The sequence below is a fragment of the Pseudopodoces humilis genome, chromosome 16 (genome assembly GCF_049639895.1).
Source record: "Pseudopodoces humilis isolate 2021_Gansu_Grassland_sample_001 chromosome 16, ASM4963989v1, whole genome shotgun sequence".
Taxonomy (NCBI): domain Eukaryota; kingdom Metazoa; phylum Chordata; class Aves; order Passeriformes; family Paridae; genus Pseudopodoces; species Pseudopodoces humilis.
Window position 1 is genome coordinate 2,221,162 of NC_142215.1, and position 20,642 is coordinate 2,241,803.

General features: G+C 37.5%; 1 protein-coding gene across 5 annotated transcripts in view; it reads left to right on the forward strand.

Annotated features, from left to right (window-relative positions):
• The window catches only part of DENND4A (DENN domain containing 4A), a 49,139-nt gene that overhangs the window by 7,116 nt on the left and 21,381 nt on the right, over positions 1–20,642 (forward strand). For all 5 annotated transcript variants that reach the window (XM_014251168.2, XM_088062903.1, XM_088062902.1 and 2 more), the window contains exons 2-14: positions 1,540–1,623; positions 6,150–6,482; positions 7,053–7,302; positions 8,322–8,391; positions 9,943–10,112; positions 10,777–11,015; positions 12,816–12,882; positions 15,908–15,966; positions 16,608–16,752; positions 17,304–17,479; positions 17,973–18,073; positions 19,655–19,873; positions 20,121–20,266. In XM_014251168.2, coding sequence (XP_014106643.2) covers positions 6,175–6,482; positions 7,053–7,302; positions 8,322–8,391; positions 9,943–10,112; positions 10,777–11,015; positions 12,816–12,882; positions 15,908–15,966; positions 16,608–16,752; positions 17,304–17,479; positions 17,973–18,073; positions 19,655–19,873; positions 20,121–20,266 — 1,950 coding nt within the window. In that variant the 5' untranslated portion in view covers positions 1,540–1,623; positions 6,150–6,174. The remainder of the gene's footprint in view (positions 1–1,539; positions 1,624–6,149; positions 6,483–7,052; positions 7,303–8,321; positions 8,392–9,942; positions 10,113–10,776; positions 11,016–12,815; positions 12,883–15,907; positions 15,967–16,607; positions 16,753–17,303; positions 17,480–17,972; positions 18,074–19,654; positions 19,874–20,120; positions 20,267–20,642) is intronic.

Sequence of the window (20,642 nt, forward strand, 5' to 3'; positions counted from 1 at the left end):
TCTGCAAGTAATACAAAATAGAGCTGCAAGTACACTGGCAGCAGTTCTGTGTGCTCCTTGTGATGCTCCTTGTGATGCCTAAATCTATATTTTTTGCTTTCATTTGAGTCTCCTCATAGGTTTTCTAGAGAGTTGACTAGAAAAGAAGCTTTTTGAAGTGTCCATGGGGAAATTAATCATGTGTTCATGCTAACTAATTCTTGAACTTTTTTCAGCTGTGCTTGAGGTCTGCAGGTGATCCCAAAATTTATAATTTCTGGCTCTCCTGGAAGCTTGATATTAATGGCTGTGTAGTTGGAGAAAATTGTTGTGCTACTGCTGCATTCTCTTTGTAGTCTTGTGTAAAAATGTTGAAAGTCAGATATTGGGAAGTCCCTGGCTGTAACTGGTGCAGGTCCATGGTGCTGTGTGGGTTTGAGAGATTGCTGGGGATGGATTCCCTCTCTGGGCTGTCAAGAGTAATGAACTAACCATGCTGATTGCTCCTCTGAGATCTCCAAGAAACGGCTTTGTAGACTGGGGTTATGAACAGAACTTTGAACTTTGTGATCCCAAAAATACAATTCTGATAATCTAATTCCCCAGAGTTTTCTGCTTCAGGAATGGAAGCAAATATTTCATGATTGCATCAACCCTCTTGAGATGTTTCTTCCCAGCCTCTCTTACGGTACACTTTGTTTGATGCAGTCTTCTCAGAGCAATCCGAGAGTGTTCTACAAGGCTTGGGTAATAGAAGCTTCCTTTAAACAAAGTTCTCTTTTGACTACAGCATTGCTGATGCTAATGAGTTGTTCTGGGAGCCCAGAATCTCAGTGTCTCCAGTGAAGTGATATTCTCAGTCCTGTGGTGCAAAAATGGTGCTTCAAAATTCTTCAGTGTAGCGCAGGCTCCTGGGCTTGCAAGTTCCTCAGTGTAAAACACAAGGTCAAATTGTCTGTGGTGATACCAATGTTTAAAAGTGGCCGTGCTGGTGTTTACCACATCTGAAGAAAAATTCTGAATTGTGGCAGTAAAGGGCAAGAAGACTCAATCACCCACTGCAAGAGGAATTGGGGTAAGGTGACTAGATGAAAGATGCTGATTGTGGAATAAGAAGGATCTGCTTAAATATCTGAATCTTGCAAAGAAAAATGGTTTGAAGTAGATTTTGAAAGGTTCTTGGCTGAGAGAGCACTTTGATAGCTGGCTAACACCTAGGAATGGACACAGAAGGTATTGATCGTCGGAAAATAATGTAAGAGGTGAAGTAAGTTGAAGTGGCTGGCTCGTCTCTTCTTTGATTTATTTTGGTTTAAAGCATTAAGTGTTGTTCACATTATTTAAATGACCGTGCAGCATAAAACTTGATATTTTGTTTCTTAACTTTAAAGTCTGGTTTCATTTACTTTTTTAGTGAAGTGATATGTAACCTTATCTTAGCAAGGAGTGCTACAGCAACCCACAGTGTTCATTTCATTTGACTGGTGCAGTGAAGTGTGCAGAAAGTAAGTTTCAATAAATGTGTTCATTATTTGATTCTTATTTTTACTGTTTCTATAGGGAATGAAACTTTAACAAGAAGTCTATGTTAAAGCCTGGCTGACAGCACGAGAGAAAGTGTAGAAGCAATGCCCTGATGAAAAGGTAGGGAACACATTGGTGGAGTGGGCAAAAAGCTTGTGTCTGCCTTGGGAATTCCTGTGAAATTAGAGGGCTTCTGCTTTGTACCCAGGATTGTTTGCTTGCTGTGAAGAAAGTATTGATGAGAAAAAGGCTTGTCTAACAACTTTGCCAGGCAATTTTGTCAGTACAGTGATGGGGTGAAGTTATTTCCTTGTGTAACTGCAGTTGCTCCCATGTCTTGAGAGTGTTGAACTCCCATGTGATTTGTGTGGTGTTATGTCTGAGAAGTGGTTCTGAGTAGCCAGAGCAGGACTGACTGATGCAGTTAACTTCACTTTGCTCTTGCATGCCCAGCTGACACATCTCTGTGGGTTGGTTACTTCAACAGGCTAATGTAGAAATACATGGATGAGATGCTGGGGGCTGTAGGAACTTTACTGGCAATTTTTAATAATTAGCCTCTGATTTGTGTTTCTGTTCATCTGCTGTCGTGTTCCTGCAAAAGAAGTTCTTGGAATGTTATTGTATGAGGAATATTTAAAAAAAAAATAAATCTCCACCTTTGAACTCCTTTAAAGAGTTGCCCTGTGCTGATTTCCAGCTGACTCTAGGAGACATTCATTGCCTGTTTCCACATGGAACCTCTTTGGAGTCAGGTTAAGAAAGTGAAATATCACCTTGTTTAGACAGCAAATGGATCTAATAAGGAACTCAAATTAATAAGCAATTTAATATTCTCAAAGAAAAATGCAGGAAGGAATGAGAATGGCAACAAGGTAGATTAAGAGATTACAAGGCAGTTGTATTTTTCTGCCAGAGGTGGACTGGCAGAAACTGTTTTAATGGAGTCAGATTGTCCTAACTGCTGTCTGGCAAAGTTGTCTTCTGGAAAGAAACTGGCATGGATGGAGCAATTCTGTTCTGCAGCCACTTCCAAGTTATTTCTGCAAAATTCTGTGGGTAGGAGTAGGTTGTAGGGATTAGATCAATATTTTTTTCCTTGCAAATGTTGTAGTGCATCTGTAGTAAACTGTTCTTCGTGAAGCATCGTGCCTGTTCGTGCTGCACAGATGGAATATATGGCTCATCCACATCAGTTCTGGTCATGTGATGAGGAAAAGCTGATGTGTGCTTTCCTCTTATAGTATTTGAATGAAGAATGTGATCTGTTCAAAAAGCTTGGACACTGAATGAATTACAACAGCGGTGGCAGGCAGCAAAAATCTTTAATTAGTATTTCCTAAATGTTTGTGAAAAAATAGGATGTTAGAAAATTATATTGAATAAACAGTGAAACTGTGTTTACCCTTTGTCTTTCAGCAAAGTAATCAAGCTAATAGCTTGTGTATCTGAGAGATTATCTGATTGTTTCCCACGTTTTTAGAAATTACAGAAAGCTCTCTCATCTATATAGTCATGATCTAGTTTGTGACTTCAGTAATTTTTTTATACGTGACTTTGCTATTTGCAAGGATATTTTGAGTCTTTCTGATCTTTATGGTATTTAATTTATAGTTGTATTAATTATATGACATCCATTAGAAATTATTATCATGAGGTGGCTCAAAGGCCATATATTGCACTTATTTCTGGGGACATTTTTAAGAGCTTATGGTTATGATCCCGTGGCATTGCCTTTGAAGTGCAGCCTTTTGTCCCCAGGTTACTGAAGTGTAGAGTAGCAGTGGAAGGTTCTCAGTGTGGCACTCCTAATGTTGAATTTCATCTGGAACCATCTGCCTCAAGCAACCCTCTTGTGCAGTGTGACCTTTTCTGCTGAATTTTTCATGTTTGCTTGGTTTAGGGGTGTTTTTCCCTTCAAAGATGACTTGCAGTATGGGGAGATGTTGTACGGAGATGGGAGAGGGTAAAAAGATTACAGTATGGAAGTTGTAGGGAAAAATCTACTCCCTGCATATGGAACATGGGCAGCACTCCTGACCTCCCACACAACACAATCCTAGGAGTGGCATGGAAACCCCACGGCCAAGCTGTGTTGAAACCCTTGCAGAGGAGGAAACTCTGGGACTTTCTACCTGATAGAGCCACACAGCAGCTGAAACCCAAGGGAGATAAGAGATCCTGCTGTGGAATCAGCAACTGTGGAGAAATCTCTCTCCTTGGACTGATGTGTGTCCCCATCCCAGGGTTATCTCAGGTGCTGTTCCGAGATTCACACCTACGAGGGACAGCCACTACTCACTGAGTAAGATGTATGAGTAAAGTCACTGTGGAATGGCTTCATGATAGGAGTTTCTATAGAAATTTTTCATCAGTTTATGTGAAATGCTCTTCACAGAATGATTATTTGTCACTGAGTTCGCTCACAATTTGTACCTTCTTTCTGGGGTCCATTAACATAAAGTTTGCATAAATCTGCTCTGCCAGTAACCCAGTGTTGAAAATTTGAGTATCACAGTAGCATTAGTAAAGTCTAAGTTAGCCTTAGACTAAAATACCACTGAAGTTTATATTTTTTATCCCATTTTTAGCTGTAAGCCTTTGTATCAAAAGACAAAAATCATAAAACCCTTGTAGAATCCCTGAATTGTTTGGGTTGGAAGGGACCTTAAAGATTATCCCATTCCACTCCATAGGCCAGGACACCTTCCACTATCCCAGGCTGCTCCAAGGCCTGTCCTACCTGGCCTTGGACACTTGCAGGGATGGGTAAATATGAAGGGATAATACATCATCAGCTAGGCCTTTTTTCTCATCCCTTCTGTAAAATCTGCATTAAATTATGAAAGTCTTGCTGACTTGTGTATTATGTGCTATAACCTTACAAGCAAATTTATGTGATAGCAGGTGTTTGTATGTAGGGGATTCTAATTTTAACTGCCTCTAAATGAGGAGAGCTTGTCCTAGTTTTTCTTGAAAGTGCTTTTGGGAATAAATGAATGTTTGAATTTAAGACTTCTGGTATACACTTTAGATAGAATAATGGTGAGGTTTAAATAGTCTAAAGGTATGATTCTTCAATGTAATATATATATACACACCCACCATTCTGTTTATTTGTAATGCTGTCTTGGCTGATTAAACTGGAGTAGTGCTGTTAATACACTGGAGTTATAAGTCTTGCTTGCAGTTTTAACAACCATCATTTGTATAATTTTTGATTACTGAAGTGTTAGTTGTATTTCATCCTAAAAGGCATCATGAATCACTCCAGAAATCAGTGTAGTTCTGTGAAATGATGCTGGTGAGAAAAGGATAAAACCTCAATATTACAATAGCTATAATATAGTCTCACAGAGCATTGTTAATGTAACAGAATACCTAGAACTTAAGTCATATTAGCTGAAAGATGTCAGTGTTTGGTCTTATGCCAGAGTTTAAGAATACTTTGTTGAACATCTCCTTCTCTGCATGCATTTGTTCCCAGCCTGCCTGGGTTTGCTGAAGCCAGATGGACAGAGAGATAATAGGCAGCATATGCAGAGGTTGAGTTTGTGTGTTTCTGAATATATCACTCAGGGAGGAGTTTGAATTCGTAGTTATTACTTTCATATATATGCTGAGTAATGTATTCCAGATGTTTTTGAAATAACTGCATGTAGGTTAAACTGAGCTCAGTTTTGTAACTACATTCTCTCTTCAAACACAAGCTGAAGTTATTTTCAAACCATTACTCTCCTGTATATTGATGATTGCTTGCCAGTAATCATGTTTGCTAAAGTGTCCCATAGTGCTTATTAGCCATATAGAAAAATAAAAGTTTGATAATTTGGGGTTTCTTCTTGGCATTTTCTAGAACAATGTAAATAAGCATAAAACAAAAACCTATACTCATTTCCTTGCAACTTTAGAAGCTTCTCAAGCCAGTCCAGCAAAACATCCAACCTACAAAATGGGAGCAAGAAGAGGGAATTGCCTCTCGTGTGCTGGTGAATGTGACCAGGCACAGCCTGACATTGTTCCTGCTTGAGCAGGGGCTGGTGCAGGAAATCTGAGGCCAGCTTGGAACAATTTGATTAAATGCACATTATCAAAGTGGCGTATAATTTTCCAAATTACCAGTAAGAAATGTCTGAATTCTTTGTTTTAACAAAAATCTTGGTCAAATCCAAGAATCATGATGGCATGAAGTTTGATAAGGCTTGATACTTGCTACCTAGAGGAAGAAATAAAGGGAGATAAAGCAATGGGAATAAAAGTTACATGAAAATTGAAGTCTTGTACCAAGCATTCAAACTGCTTTAAATTCTGGCTGTTTAGTTTTGGAATGTCAGCAAGCTCTTGAAACTCCTGTGGTAACCGTTTCTCTTGCAATAAAATTTTGCACCCAAACAAAATTAATTCAACAAAAGGGAGTCTTAAATAGCTTGTCTGGTTTAAAAAGTCTGGAACTTGATGACAGTAAACTTCCTGAAGCTAATCTAGCAAGATTCCAGCACATATGGGTGACTTGGAAAAACATTTTTAGCCCATTTCTCAAAGGTCCATGCAAGAGCAGAAAGCATTTTCTTTATTTGCAGGCTATGATTTTCTGTTTTTAAAAATAACCATAATTTTATTATTTCTGACCTGTATTTCTTTCTTAGAAGCTGTAACACCTTGTGATGGAAGATGGAAGACAAAGGGGCCCGTGTTGCTGATTACTTTGTTGTCGCAGGACTAACGGATATCTCAAAGCCACTGGAGGAGGAGATCCACTTCAATGATGCCTGCCATAAAATTGCCAAACCAAAAGAACCCATCACAGACGTGACAGTCCTTAATAAATCCCTGGGGGAGGAGGTTCCTCAGGGCTATAAATGCATAGATGTCACTCCCTCGGGCCTGTCTGCAGATCTCAATAACGGCAGCCTTGTAGGACCGCAGATGTACCTTTGTTACCGCCGAGGGAGGGATAAGCCTCCACTTACTGATTTGGGGTGAGTGCTTTCCCAGATCCAGTGGGTGATTTTCAGAGTTTTATTTAACTAAGGAGCAGATAAGGCAGGTTTACGGAAATGCCGTACTTTTTAACTGCAAGGCAAAACTCTAAACAGGAAGATATTTGTTGACTTGAGTGTACTGTAACCCAGTATGGAAAGGAAAATGCATGCTGAGTGGATTTTAATTGACAAGTTTAATCCTTCCCATTTTGGAGTTTTCAAAGCCATTTATAGTTTTTAATGTATATGTTTGGGTTGGGATAAGATGCTTAACCTATTTAATACAGATTGGAAAGAGATAAGTTGTATGACATTCTTAGGATCAGGCAATGAATCTTTAATAGAACTGAAAATAACACTGTTTTGCAGTAAACAAAATGCTTAAAAGCAATTATGTATGAGGAAAACCAGTATAATTTCATCATGAAGCTTTTCTGTTAGAATACAGTTGGAGATAATGACCTGAACTTGTTGGTAAAAATATTTTGCTCAGCAATGAGACAAGAGCTGTGATTAAAACTCAGTGTTTTAAAAACATGCCTTCTGACTTTTTTCCCTTTTAACTAGGGTTTTATATGATGGGAAAGAAAGAGTAAAGCAAGGCTGTGAAATCATTCAGAGCACCCCGTATGGGCGGCCTGCCAACATCAGCGGCAGCCCCTCGTCCCAGCGGGTGTACATCACCTACCGCAGGGCCTCTGAAAACATGACCCAGAACACCCTGGCTGTCACAGACATCTGCATCATCATCCCAAGCAAAGGAGAGACTCCTCCACACACCTTCTGCAAGGTGGACAAGAATCTGAATAATAGCATGGTAAGATTCAAAAGCTGGGCTTTGAACACTTGATGCTCGCTGATGTGACGTTTGTGGAGTACTTGTGGCAGCTCTTGGAGTACCTGGTGAAAAATCTCCATAAGAGGTCTCCAAAGATAAATCAAATATTGGAAGAGTTGGAGAATTGCATTCCTATGTTCCTACTTGGAACAAAGTCTTTCTAGAAGCCTTAGAGTAAATGTTTGGGGTTTTTTAGTGCTGACTCCAGCATCTTTGGATTGGTCCTTTAGAACGTGTTGTGTTCATGTGTGTAACTGGAGGATTTACAGATGTGGCTGTTTCTGACACTGCTTTTACTGTTGTGGTGGGAGTTCCATATCTAGCAACCAGCTAGATACTGGTTTGTTTTCCACCTCCTCTCTTTACCTGCAATGCTATTTTATAAATGTTTTTCTCCTCAATAGTTTCACAAACTTCGTATTTAAAGAAAGTTGTATGCAAGTGATGTTGGAAGCTGTTGACTGTAAGCACATGTAAATGTTTAATATGATTCCAAAGCCTGACCTGCTAAAATACATGGGTTTCACAGCACTTTGATTTGCAGAACTGAATATTTAAGTGTTTCCTGGTTAAATCTGCAGCCCCATGTGCTGGCTCTTGCAGGGTCCTCACAAGTCAGTGTGTTGAGGAGGATGCTGACTGCTCTGCAAGTGGGATCATGTAAAAAATATCATGAGAATTGATTTGTGCTTGTTTTTAAATAAATGCCTGTAGGCATTAACTAACGGGTTTTTCAGTTCTGCTAGTCCCTATATTAACTGGGTTATGGGATTGCTGTCTTGTGGAAGTTGTTACACCTTTCTCCCTTCTATAAAAAGCTCTGTTCCCCCTATGGGTGCTGCTCTTTTCTGTTCCATGGCTTTCCCTGTTCTTTATTCTCATGTCCAGAAATTGAGAATTTAAATACTTAAAATTATCAACATTGTCACTAATTATATTCTGTTATGTCCATTTGTTATACTTCATCACTTAATCTAATAACTTCTTTTATTTTACAGTGGGGCTCAGCAGTATATTTATGTTATAAAAAGTCTGTGGCAAAAACCAACACCATATCATATAAAGCTGGTATGTAACTACTGTGTAGCTTTTTTTATCTTCAATTCAGGATGTCCAGGCTCATTTGTAATGTAATATATTTTGTACTAAAGAATTGACACTATCTTGCCATTATCCAAAAAGGAATCTTTCCCTAAAGAATTTTTAAAATCATGTCAGAAAAGAGGCCTTAGAACTGGGTATTGTGACCATGCTCTTTTAAAATTTGTGTTTAATTGGGAAGCTTAACTGTGTTTTGATAGGTTTCTACAAGCCTGGTTGTCTCCCACCTCTGTTTGTGCTACTGGTAACTGTCTCTTAAGGATGTGTGTGTATATGCAGAAGAAAGCACCACAGAAATTATTTGATGCATTTTCATGGTCACTTTCTTAAAGAAACATTTTGAAGAATCCTGCAGACTTCCACACTGCCTCAAGCATCATTGGCACTGAGCTCTTCAAGTATTTTTGGATCGTGTATCATCTTTATTTTATTGTTTTATTTATAAGACAGAATTAGATTTGCTGTGACTGATGAAACGTGTTGGCTTTGCATTTGTTGTTGGGGTTTTTTTAAACCCTGATTTTGTTTGGCATACAAGTCATGAGCATGATTCACACTTAAGCTTTAATCCACTTACATCCCTTTAGAGGCTGCTCTCTGTAAACAGGAGTTCAGGACGTACTAAAAGGTGGACAGTACATTTGTAAACAAATAAAAATTTTAAAAGGCTGGTGGTAGCTTGCACAAAATTTTGATTCTTGGCATGAGGGGTTCTGCTCCCCTTTTTGTTTACAAGTTTTTATTGCTTATTAATATTCCCCTTTCTGTTAGAAAAGGGCATAGTGGTTGTGCTGTGTAACACAGAAATCCTAAATCCTTTCATGCATCCTTTCCCTGTTCTCAATGTGGAGTCCCCTGGGCTGGCAATCAAGACAGGATGGATTGCTACAGCCTGTGATGTAACTGAGGACCTGTGTGCTAAAAGCCTCTGCTTCAGATCTTCGTGTTTTACAGCTGTGTTTAAAATAAGTCTAAACACATTGGCCTGACAGCACAAATCTGAATCCTCAGCTGAGGTCAATCAGCATAATTGATTTGGTTCTATTGGTATTAAAAATCTATCTAATAGCTAACATATATTTTTCAGGGAATGTTTGTTGGCCAGAATTAATTGGTGTCATAGCTGAAAATATCAGTCTTATTTCTCACTCATTCACATTACTTTTTTTAAACTAGGTTTTAAAATCTTCGCTCATACTCGTGATGAATGTGAACTATTATATAATAGCAGGTGAGATGCACGCAGCCTGAAAACAGCAAAAGATAAATCAGTTATGAATAGTTTCTGGAATGGAAAGTAGGATTTCAGTGTAATGCTGTAGTCAGGTGATTTCTCCTTAGGCCACGGGAGCATCTGGTCCTTCCAGCTATTCCCTGTGCCTAATTATTTATACCTTCACTCATCTTGTTACTGTGCTCATATATGAATTTTCTGGCAATTATTTTATGGAATGAGCTATTACAAACCTGCTTCTGCTGGCTTTTCTATAACTGCCTCTTTGCTTATTCTATTTATAGGTTTAATATGCAGATATCCCGAAGAAGATTATGAATCATTCCCATTACCAGAATCTGTGCCTCTTTTTTGTCTCCCTATGGGTGCAACGATTGAATGTTGGCCATCTAACAGTAAATACCCTCTCCCAGTTTTTTCTACATTTGTACTAACTGGAGCTTCTGCAGAAAAGGTATTTTGAAACCTTTTTAAAAAAAGTTATTAATTTAATGGAAAAAATTTATCTGTTCATGATGATGATAAAGAATGTTTTCATAGATGAGCTTGAATCTGTTCTCTTGGGCTTGATTCCAAGACTGCTTTGAAGAGTGACTTGCAGTAGTTTCAGTTGATCATAAACCTGAGCTCCTTTGCTTTACTGTTAGCCTGTGAAACTAGAGAGCTATAAAATTGGACTGCATATACATGCAAGTAATGATATTTTTATTGCAAGCATGGAAACGACCTTGCATGTACATACTTGTTCTAAAAAGTAAATTGGATGTCAGGGATATGGTTTCGAGTTGTGTATAAAGGATTCCTAAAATAGCTTTAAAGGCAATTGGAGGAGTAGTTGACTGCAGTTTTACTCTTTATAATCATTATTTTTCTCTCAAATAAATTGCCTTGTAAATTACTCTTTCTCATATGACATTAAGTGTTTTAAATAAATAATAGACAGTCTGGATTTTCACAGCCATAAGAATATTCCTGAATGGATTGCTTCAAAAGATGATGCATTAATGTATCTTTTCAAACAGTAACACAGACTTGATTTTCTGTGTGTTTGGGGTTTCTTAGATTGCTGTGAAGATCGAGGCAGAATTACTGACTTCACATCCACGCTGTGTTTGCAGGTATATGGTGCTGCTATTCAGTTTTATGAACTGTATCCTGAAGAGAACCTCACAGAGAAACAAAAATCTCAGCTGGGATTAGCAGCTGCTGTCGAGGGGAAAGACACGTGCAGAACAGTGCAGACAAATAAATGCATCTGTCTGCTCTCTCACTGGCCTTTCTTTGATGCTTTCAAGAAGTTTCTTACCTTTCTGTATCGTTACTCCATTTCTGGGCCACATGTCCTCCCCATTGAGAAGTAAGTAATTTCCAAAATTTGTAACAGTAATTTCGGTTGATAAGAGGGGTTTTTTTGCTGTTGTAAATTTCCTATAATATTCTTTTTACTTCACTCATCAAACATTAAATATAATGGCTGCACTTTTCTCCTTTGGTAAACATATCCTTACCTACTTCCTGAAAAAGTCTAGATTTTTATTTGTGATTTAAGTGCCTGCAAAGGTCTCTGGAAGCTGTTTTAATTATGTTTGCACCCTTTAGTCATAGTGATTAGAAAGGGCAAAATTATAAATCCTTTCTTAATCTTGCACACATCAAGTTAGGAAAATTAAATGAGTAGATTTGCATTTTTTCAAATGCCTATTTGTAGTGTAATGAGAGATGATAAAGCAGATTGAATATTTTGCACTAGTAATTATCTTCTATTTGTGATGAATAAACTTAATTTCTTTCTCACATAAAGGATTTCATGTTATAAAATGCAAATGAAATCCTTACACCAAGGAATGGTCGATACCTGTAATTGATATGTAATATCATGTAACATTTCTAGAATAATGTAATCTTTTAATGCAGCAGATTTCAAATACACTATTTGCTTTTCTGTTTTATTGCACATCAGTTTTTTTCCTGCTTCAACTTAAATATTAACTTCCAGGAGACTTTGACTTTGTGGAGTAATTATTTCTTGTAACTGTTTATACCCTTCATTATTACCGTTCCCATCACTGAACTTGTTTGAAAATTCTGATAGTGTAAACTTCCAGTGATTAAAAACATATATATTTTTGTTTGTTTTGTTTTGAAGTTCAGATGTTTGGTGTTTTAGATTTTAGGAATGAATAAAATAAGTAGATATGAGAAATGCTTTATCAATTTGGATTTTATGGATTTATTCTAATTTCTCTGATTTTTAAACTGGTCTGTTTACTGTGGATAATTTAAATATAGGATTCTAATGTAGTATCCAGCCTACTTCCTTTGGCTGTTTTAGTGATGATGAAGGTTGGTCTGTGCCATGCAAGTACCTGAACATTTTCAGTCAGCCCAGCTGCTGCAAACAGCAGCTTTCCCTCGTTGTGTGACATGTTCCATATTTTGACTGCTACTTTCATACACTGGTAATAAAATAAAACCCAAATGCTTATTTGTGGGTTTGTCTGACTTGCTACCAGATGTAGTTGCCTGTGTCACAGCACTGGTAACATTTGTAGAAATCCTGGTAAAGTGTGTAAGGTGGAGTCTAGGATGGAATAGAAAAGTAGAATTACACTTTTAGAACTTGTGTAAGTTTAATCAATTCATGAAACTGAGAACTTTGTCAAATTCTAAAAACATTTTTCTCTATTTGTAGTATGTGAAAAAACTTTAAAGCTTTTCCATCAGCAATTTTATATATCATTTTGTATTTAGAACTGAAGAAAATAGATGAGTTTAATGATTCTCCTTGATATTCAGCCATGAATATTTTTTTGCAAGTAACCAGTTCTAGTCTCTGAGGTTTAGTGCTATTTCAAACGTCAATATTTCTACTTTACAAGCAAAAAAAAAAATCTCCTTGTAATTTTTCAATCTCACAAACAGAGTTTGTATTCTGAAAGAGACTCTGCCCCTCCATTTTCTTGTGACTAGTAGAAAAATACCTTTTCAAGGTCAGAATATCCCAGTAGGGTTTAGGAGCCGGGATTTTTTGCTCTGTTTTCTGAGTAAGTGTGTGCCGTTTTTGTGTAATAATTTCTTTTATTTTCAAAAATGATGTCTTGAGGTGATGTAGTTTAAGCTTAATTTCTACTAAATCGGTATTTTTCTTTTCCTCCAGACACATTTCCCATTTCATGCATAAGGTACCTTTTCCATCCCCTCAGAGGCCAAGAATTCTAGTGCAGGTGAGTGTAATTTTCTTTAATAACTGTGTCTGAGGTGAAGATAAAGCAGATTAATAAATGGAAAATGTAATTTTTGTGCTCAAATTATTTTTGTTCAGGATTTCTTCTACGTGTAAATTCATACACGTAATGTGAGAAATCTATAAAAATTGTTTCCAGTTTAGTTAATGACTTTAGTGAGTTATTACAAGAAGCTATTTAGTGAGCTTAGAAGTTACTTTTTTTCAGAGTATATAGAAATTAATGAAAAACTACTCCAAGTCAGCATCTGGTCTGACTTTTGCAATAGCTTTTGAACAGTGTTCTTCTTGCTACTGTATGAAGGTTGAGTGCAAAATAAATAAATAAAACTAAAACCAGATGTGAAATGTGTATCTGTGATTGCCCCTCTTCCCAAAGGGCTTTTTGCTCTCAGTGAGAGCTGCAAGAGCCACACCCAGTAACAGCCCCTTTATCAAACCTGGCCCTTGCTCTGTGCTACCTGCAGGGCTGTGTGGGAGGAAAATAATTATAGGAATTGCTACCTGCTCTTGGAAATTTCAGCCCTGTCACTGTTAGTAGGAGAGAAAAAATCCTGGTCTCGAGGACTTCTGAAGTGTTATTAAATCTTTTTTTTTCTCCTAAAGAGGCAAAATAGGTAGAGACGTGTTAGAATTTTTATTGCAGCGAAAAGAGAGCTCTGTTGCAGTCATAGTATTCTACCAATCGTTATTTTGATTAAATAGTTACAAAATGATGCTATTGTTATTACTTGTAGAACATTAAATATAGAGAGCCCTGTGCAGTTCTGAGTGTTAATTGTGTAGCCCATATGGTAGTGAAGTCTTTCAGAGCAAATACAATCCTGGGTTATGTCTTTATAGCATGTACTGAATATTGAAGATCCTCTTTAGTGTGTTCTAAAGGAGTGGTATTTATTACTGTTACTGAAAAGGGATTAGACTAGTTATATTGAAACTGTATCTGGCACTTCTGTACCTTTTCTTACGATTTTAAAGTTCAATTCAAAACCCAGAATTTTTACATCTTGTTTTAGGGTTTTTTTTTTAAATTCATATTCAACAAAATATTTGTGCCAGGAAAAAATGAACAGCTATTTACAGAGAGAGTGATTGAGTTCAGAGAAAAAGCATTTAATGTTTTTAGTCTGAAATTTTAGGGAATTTTGTCAAAGTACGTATGGGTTTATATCCTGGAATGAAGTCTGAAAATCTAGATATAAGTGATGTGAAAATTATGTCTGTTATACCTTATTTTCAAAATGTTTTGTGCATTAAATTAGTACAGCTTTAGGAGCTGATAGTACAGGTGGAGAAACCAGTGCTTTTACAGTAGGCAGTGGTAATTGAGATCTGAATAAATTCTGCCTTCCAGTTGCTTCTAGAGACTTGAGTTGTGTTTGAAAGTGCACCTGAATAAAATAACAGGTGATTGTACCTTAGACTTTTCCTCAAAATTAGTGTTGAAAATGGCAAGCTTTCAGGATTCCATTTCTCTCTAAAGCCTGCTAATGGAAAATGTGGTCTTTTGCTAAGCAATTAAACTTTTAAATCTCAAAGAAATGATAGCCATTAGTAAAACACTCCGGAATGTTCCTGTTTGCCAGCTTCCAGCTGCCAGTGTTGATGGGTTCCTTCTGACCTGGGATCTGCTGGACTCTGTGTCCTACATCCCCTCATTGCACAGAGGTGCTGTGCTAATGTATCACAACCTGCAGACTTGAAGAGCACGTGGAGTAATGTTTCTCCCTCTGGGGAATGGGGTAGTAAGTGCCCCTTTCTGCCTGAGGGAGATGTGCCCCTTGAATTGATGTTTAATTGTGTTTATTTGCTTTTGCTGAAGCACAGAAGTCAGAGGACATCAGGCTGATGCTTCCTTTCAGAGAGTGGTTTATGAAGGTTTGCCTCAGGCTGAAAAAATGAGTCTTCTGAATTCTTCCACTGACCAAGCTAATGGTGCTGGTGGTCCCAGGGTGACTTGCTTGACAAATCCAGTCTGTGGTGTGGCCATCTGCATTTGTCAGGGAAGTGGGATGTGAGACATACAGGGAAACAGCATTGCAGACTCTCCTGAATCCCCTGTGTTTGGTGGGTCTCCAGGCACAGCATTAGGGGACTTTGTGTTTCTAAGTCATCATCTTGTATTCTGGCTTCTGTTACCTGGTCACCTGCAGTGGGTCTAAGGTGAAACACACTCAAACCTGGAATGTTACTAAAAATGGTCTGAACTTGCAGCTCAGGTGTACAAGTTGCTGTGGCTGAGTTACTACTGCTTTTATACAACAGAGTGCAGGCAGGATTAAGCCAGCTGGTATCTTGTTACCCTGGATTTACCGTGGCTGTAAACGTAGCTGAGCTTTGATAAACTGATTGTCTATTGCTATTCTTGTACTTACCTGAGTCTTCCTATTCCTGCTGAATATATGAATGATTTGCTTGATGCCATGTCACTGTAAGAACGAAATGTGATTTAATAGGATCTTCTTGCATCTTCAACCAGTGCAAATTCTAAAGATTCTATCAGAGCTAAGCAGTTTCTACTAGCCAAGAGCCTAATTCTCATATGTCTTCTGAAGAAAATATGGCTTTACATTATGACCTGCCATCTCTCCCCTTCGTGAATTTTTATCCCTCTCTTTACCCCTAAATCCAGAAAGAATTCCCTCCAGCTTCTGAAAGCTCTGTATGAACTATGGGTTCTCACAGCCCTTAAAGTACAGAAGGCTTCATTTTTCAGCAGTTAATATATTCAGATTTCTGCAGCATTAGCTAGTTTAAAGTCTTCTTTATGAATATGCAATGTATTCAGTTCTGGCCAAGAAAGGAAGATTATGCTTTGCCCAGTTTTTACTAAAAGATCCTGATGCATATCATTGCACAGCACTTCTTAGAGTGATACACAACTGGGGTATACAAGATTGAGCTTAATTTGAGTTATTAAGTGTTCTTTGTTACAGCTGTATAATTTCTAATAAATATTTCCAAAGTTCAGAATAAAAGTAATGTATTTTAAAACCTTTTCACAGCTATCTCCACATGATAACCTGATTCTTAGCCAGCCTGTGTCATCACCACTCCCACTGAGGCAAGTAGCAAGTATCCTGTTAGTTGTGAGATGTATTCTGATTTGTGGCAGGGAAAAGATTTGGTATCTAGAGTTGCTGTTGTGTAAATTGACTTACCTTGTGTGGTGCCTTTGGAAACGAGTGGATCTGAAGTTTATTCATGTGATTAGGCCTGCACCCTGACAAGGATACACACTTAATTAACAATGTATTTGGTTGGGGGGGGGGGGCATAAAATAATTTTCCTAATTCTTGACAAAGAATATAGATTAGATCCCCTTTCTAGGAGTTGGTCCCTAAGATAGCTCAGTTTTTTGTTTTGGAAGGGAATTGGAGGAGTTCTATTACTGGCTTGACTTCCAGGTCATGGCGCAGGAGACTGATTAAAGAAACACATGTTGTCTCCTTGTAAATTGCTTCTCAAAAAGAAAAATTGTAATGCCTGTGTCCTGAAAATAGTCTAGGCTGAGTCAAGTCTCAAGAAATCATGGTTACTGTTGGGAAATAACCATTCCTCACTGGACAGTGAAGTGTGCCAAGCATTCTACAAAGTAATCTTCTCTAAAAGAAAGATTTGCAGATTTCCATTTATTTTATTATTGAACGTTTCTTTTTTTTATGTCCCTTGTAACTCACTGGTGTGTTTATGTCCTTGTAACAGTGGTGGGAAGTTTTCTACACTACTTCAGAATTTAGGACCTGAAAATGCAGTAACTTTGCTGGTGTTTGCTGTGACAGAACATAAAATCCTCATCCACTCATTGCGACCTTCTGTCCTCACGAGTGTGACAGAGGCATTGGTCTCTGTAAGTACCAGCTTTTAGTCATACACCTGTAAAAGGACTGAAAGAACGCTTCTGAGATAAAACCTAGATTTAGTATTAGTCCTGTTAAACTTAAAGGTTACTTAAAAATAAGAGTTAAAGCTCACTAGAGAGAAAAATTACTGTTGTAATGATATCCTGTGAAGATAGAAGATAAATTGTTGTTGATTCTTCGTGTAAATATTGTAAATAAGTGTTTGATCATCACAGTGCATAAAATAGGAGTTCGATTTTCCCAGCTAGCACTTTATCTATTATATGGAATTTTAAATGCATGATTTTTCCCTGCCTGTCATCACTAAGCAGTTTTTGCTGCCTCTGCTATGCGTGATCTGTGATTCTGAAGATGTTTTTCCTACAAATTGAATTTTAGAGAAATTAGTGCGGTTTTTAATTAGAATCTACATCTAGATTCTCCGTAGTAACAATCTGCCATGTTAAATAATTTTGAAGTTGGTGAAGTGTGGATTATTCTTGCATAGGCTGTATTGCACATCTTTAACCTGTGGTTTTTTTTCTGCATGTTTTCCAAGATGATCTTTCCCTTCCACTGGCCTTGCCCGTATATTCCTCTCTGTCCCTTGGCACTGGCAGATGTGCTGAGTGCCCCATGCCCCTTCATAGTGGGAATTGATTCCAGATACTTTGATCTCTATGATCCCCCACCCGATGTCAGCTGTGTTGACCTGGACACCAACACCATTTCTCAGTAAGTTTTTATCAACAGTTTTTCTTCTAATTTTTTCTGCTTCCTATTTTCAAAGGCAAAAGCTGTCTTTCTTGGCAAAACTTGGAGGGGTATTTTAATTTTTCTTTCCATTTATTTTCCTTCTTTCCATTCCAGTTTTTAGAGCTTGTAATTAATTACCTAAGTAATTAGAGCTCAGAACATGGCATGAGTGGTGGTTTCTGGTGTAATAACAGGTGCTTAATACCATTAATCCATCTCTGGTGAGTTGTAACTGGATTGATTGCAGTGCTGGAGAGTGGCAGTGTAATCATCACCCTGAAATATGGGGCACTGGTTGGATGGCTCTGATCAGCTCTCCATACAGTAAATCAAATTTGACTTTGTTAGTTGGTTTGCAATCCTTCTCAGTCCGGTTTTAATGGATTGAAACCTCTTTCTCTGCTGGGGTGGAACATCCTTTGAACACGTTCCAGTGTATGCTGATTGTTGTTTTTTTTTTTTTCCTTTCCAGAACTGGAGACAAGAAAGCTATTGCATGGAAGATCTTACCAAAGAAACCTTGTAAAAATCTGATGAATACTTTAAATACTTTATATCAGCAACTGGCAGAATGTGAGTGGGAAAGTACATAGCAAGCTTTCCACTGGGCACAGTGTGCCACAAAAACAGATAAATGTAGTTAATTAAATGTGTTTCAAAGTTATCAGTTCCACTAAACATTTATTTTTACAGAATGGGAAAATTTGTGCTCTAAATCTAGCAATTAGAAACAATGTGGGGACCTTTGGGACAGAGACTTCACATATATATGAAGGAAGTACTTAATAGATATCCTTTCCTATTAATGTTAGCCTCATACAAAAAAAAAAGAGCAGAGTTTCTATGAGAATAAAATAGGAAAACAAAGCAAAGAGTAGGCCAGGACCTAATAAAGACCTTTTGTTTTTTTAATCTTCAGAGTTTGCTGATGTCTTGGCAGTTGAAATTGGAATAATTTTGACACTCAAACTCAAAGTACCTCACCTAAAAACTTAAGATGGAAATAACAAGTGTTTTTTAAACATTAGGGGTTTAAATGTAAGACACAATTACTGGACATCTCTAAGTAAAAATTTGTTATTGATAGAATGCTCAAATATTGCAGAGTAAGATATATTAAACCTTTAAGTGAGGAAAAATGGGTAGAAGTGGTTTTAGTGAAATTCATAAAAACAAAGCACTTTTTTAAAAGGCTGTTTACACATTCCTGGCTATTGAGGTCACAAGAATTTGTATCCTGATTGCAGTGTACAGAAACAGAAGTTTATTGGGATGTGGTTCACAAAGAAGTCTATAGCTGATGGGTGATGAAAATTATCTGATGCTTCAGAATTTTGATATATTTTTATGCAAGGGCTTTTTTAGAAAAAATTCTAAACCTTATGTTCTGCATGTAAAAATAGAGTGGTAGTGAACTTAAATCTTATTACAGAGTAGGTTGCTTAAAAATGATTTTGAGGTAAGGTTAGCTATAATTATATGATGTGGAAAGACAGTGATGAAACCATCTTTTCACTTTCCTGAGACATTATTAGAATGTTACCAAACTCTGTGTGTAGCAGTGAAGTCTCAGCTAGAGTTCTGATGGCTTTAACATGTTGATACGCATACTTAATTAAAGAATAAAGGTTTTGCTAGAGCCACATTTTGTCTCTAGCAGCATTTTGCAGTGTTGTGTTTTAATAGCTCCACTTTGCCTCTAAGTGGTGATTTTTCTGTGTATGTCAGTATTTAATGTGCATTGTCTGCTTTTTGAAATGAAAGGCACAGTTAAAAAAAATACATCCCACCCATGTGTTTGTCCTGAAAATATGCTTCTTTAATCAGCTCCTGTCTAAATTTTCACATGGCTTTACAAATAGCTTTCTTTGAGGGCTTTTTAAAGCTCTGTCCACACTGGTTCTCTGGTACTGTGGTAACTCTTGTGCTGACCAGGCCAGTGCATTCTGCTTTTGGTGTTATCCACAGACACATGAGGTACAGAAGGTTAAGCTGAATCCATTGTCTTGTATCCTGATTGAATTTGGGTATATTTTAACCTATTTCAAATGTAATGGAGTTCAGTAATCACTGAATCTAGTGAGATAAAGAGAATATTTTTGGCCAATATTGAGGGGAAAAAAGTAAAACACTACAATGTTGTTTTGTTCACAGTGCAACAGCGACCAAGAGAAGATGCATTAATGGAATTGGCAATGAATGATTATGATTTTAATTCTGGGAAGAAATTACATCTGTTAGATTTGGAGATCCAGGAAGCATTTCTCTGTTTCATGGCTTCAATCCTAAAAGGTTACAGGTCTTATCTCAGGCCAATAACGGAGGCACCCTCTGAAACAGCCACAGATGCAAGTTCTCTCTTTGAACTACAAGGTGAAAAGTTATGAACTTTTTTTGTGTGTATTAATGTATTGGTTTTTATTCTCTTTTATCTGCAGAATAAAAGCATTTGCATGTCAGTGTTGTAAATGATGGGGGAAATCTTAAGTGCAGACAAAATTGCACAGTAGTGGCAATGATTACAGGAAGCCTTTTGCACATAAGTAGGACCTAGACTGAGTTGTGGTGAGGACTTTTCCATTTTGGACACTCTGACATTGCTGCTGATTGCACTTTGTAGGGTTCCTGAAGAGCAGAGACCGTTCCCATCAGAAGTTCTACACCCTGATGACCAAAACCCAGATGTTCATTCGTTTCATTGAGGAATGTTCTTTTGTCAGTGACAAGGATGCTAGTCTTGCCTTCTTTGATGACTGTGTGGATAAAGTAAGCAAGTCTTGGTGTGCATACAGTGTTCAACTTCTGCTGTTTTCTACCTTATCTGATAAAGTACAACCAGAAATGTATTTGAAATGCAAGTTTGTTTTTGCTTTTACCTTCCCATTTTCTCATCATTGTAGCCTTCCACTTCCCTTTTTTGTTGGGCTTCATTCTATTTTTTGCTTCAAATTCTTGAATGTAAATTAAACATCATGAGAACAAATCAGAGGTACTAATTTTCACTGGTATGTAAACTTCTGAAATGCTGGCCTGTTGTAAGAAGTGCAAGATGGAGGACTGAACTGAAACCCAGAATCTTACATCCCTATTTCTCTGAATATGATAAGAAATTCCACACCTAGTTGTCATCTTACTGGCTACC